The sequence below is a fragment of the Parus major genome, unplaced genomic scaffold (genome assembly GCF_001522545.3).
Source record: "Parus major isolate Abel unplaced genomic scaffold, Parus_major1.1 Scaffold408, whole genome shotgun sequence".
NCBI lineage: Eukaryota > Metazoa > Chordata > Aves > Passeriformes > Paridae > Parus > Parus major.
This window is the reverse complement of record NW_015379317.1, coordinates 47,137-48,616: the sequence shown is the minus strand read 5'-3', so window position 1 is coordinate 48,616 and position 1,480 is coordinate 47,137. Positions and strand designations below refer to the sequence as shown.

The 1,480-nt window shown below is 69.2% G+C and overlaps 1 protein-coding gene across 1 annotated transcript in view; it reads left to right on the top strand.

Annotated features, from left to right (window-relative positions):
• Nucleotides 1-143: 143 nt before the first annotated feature.
• LOC107199019 (MLLT6, PHD finger containing) overlaps nucleotides 144-1,480 on the top strand; it is a 46,105-nt gene continuing 44,768 nt past the window's right edge. The window contains exon 1 of the mRNA XM_033511641.1: nucleotides 144-612. Within this exon, the coding sequence (XP_033367532.1) occupies nucleotides 144-612 (469 nt within the window). The remainder of the gene's footprint in view (nucleotides 613-1,480) is intronic.

The following is a 1,480-nucleotide window of genomic DNA, read 5'->3' as shown; positions in this document are numbered from 1 at the left end:
CCCCGGAGGGGGCGGCGGGGCCCGGAGCTGCCTCCTGCGAGGGTAGGGAGGGAGGAAGGCAGCCCTCCTCCTCCTCCTCCTTCTCCTCCTCCTCCTCCGCCTCCTCCCGCTGCTCCCGGCCGCACGGGCCATTTGCATTTTAAATGACTCCGAGCCCGCCCCCAGCGCGCGGTAGCGGGCCCGGAAAGTTTGTCCCGGGCTCGGGGAACGGAACAAAATGCGGGTTCCGATCGGTGCTGGCGGCCGGCCCGGGGCGCGGCGGGCCCCGCTCGGTGGCTCCGGAACGCGCGGAGGGTTCGGGGCCGCCCGGGCCGCGCTCCTCGCCCGGCTCTGCCATCCCGGCCATTTCCCGGCGCGGCTCCCGCTCCTCCTGCCCGGAGCTCGCCGTGTCCGTGGGTCCGGTTCTGGCCGTGGGTCCGGCTGTGTCCGTGGGTCCGGCTGTGTCCGTGGGTCCGGTTCTGGCCGTGGGGCCGGTTCTGTCCGTGGGTCCGGCTGTGTCCGTGGGTCCGGTTCTGGCCGTGGGGCCGGTTCTGTCCGTGGGTCCGGCTGTGTCCGTGGGTCCGTCTGTGTCCGTGGGTCCGGTTCTGGCCGTGGGGCCGGTTCTGTCCGTGGGTCCGGTTCTGTCCGTGTGTGCCCCTGTCTGTGTGTCCCCTCTGTCTGTGTGTCACTCTGTCCCTGTGTCCCCCCTGTCCCTGTGTCCCCCCTGTCCGTGTGTCCCGTGTCCGTGTGTCCCTCTGTCCGTGTGTCCCCCTGTCCCTGTGTCCCGTGTCCGTGTGTCCCGTGTCCGTGTGTCCCGTGTCCGTGTGTCCCCCTGTCCCTATGTCCCGTGTCCATGTGTCCCGCTGTCAGCCTCAGGGCTTGTGGCCCTCGGGCTCTGTTGCTCTCCCTGTTTTTGGCGCATCCGTGGCTGCAGCCCCGGCCGGTGACCGAGGTGACCCCACGGGTGACCCACGGGTGACCCCACGGGTGACACCACAGCTGACCCCACAGGTGACCCCACAGGGGCCGTGCTCTCCCACCCCGAGTGCTCGGGGCTGTGGGCTCAGGAATGTTTGGGGTGAAGGACCCCAAATCCCACCCGGGGTCACCTCCCACTGTCCCCTCCCCTCCCACTGTCCCCTCCCCTCCCAGTGTCCAGCCTGGCCGGGGACACTCCCGGGGTTCCGGGGACACTCCCGGGGTTCCGGGGACATCCACGGCTTTTTTTGGGAAACCAAAACCTTCTGGGTGTTCCCAGCCCTGGCGGTGCCCCCCAGCACCGGGGGCTCTCTGAACACCAATTCCCGGTCCCGTTCCGCTGCTCCCGGTTCTGCCCCGTCCTCACCAGGAGGATGAACCTGGAGAACGGCTCCGTCCGGCCCCCGCTGCTCCGGCTTCTTCGGGGACATTCCGGCCTCCCAGAATTGATAGGAACGGTTTTGTGTGGCGGCAGGAACAGTTCCAGAGGGTCGGGGGCAATTCCAGAGGGTCGGGAACAGTT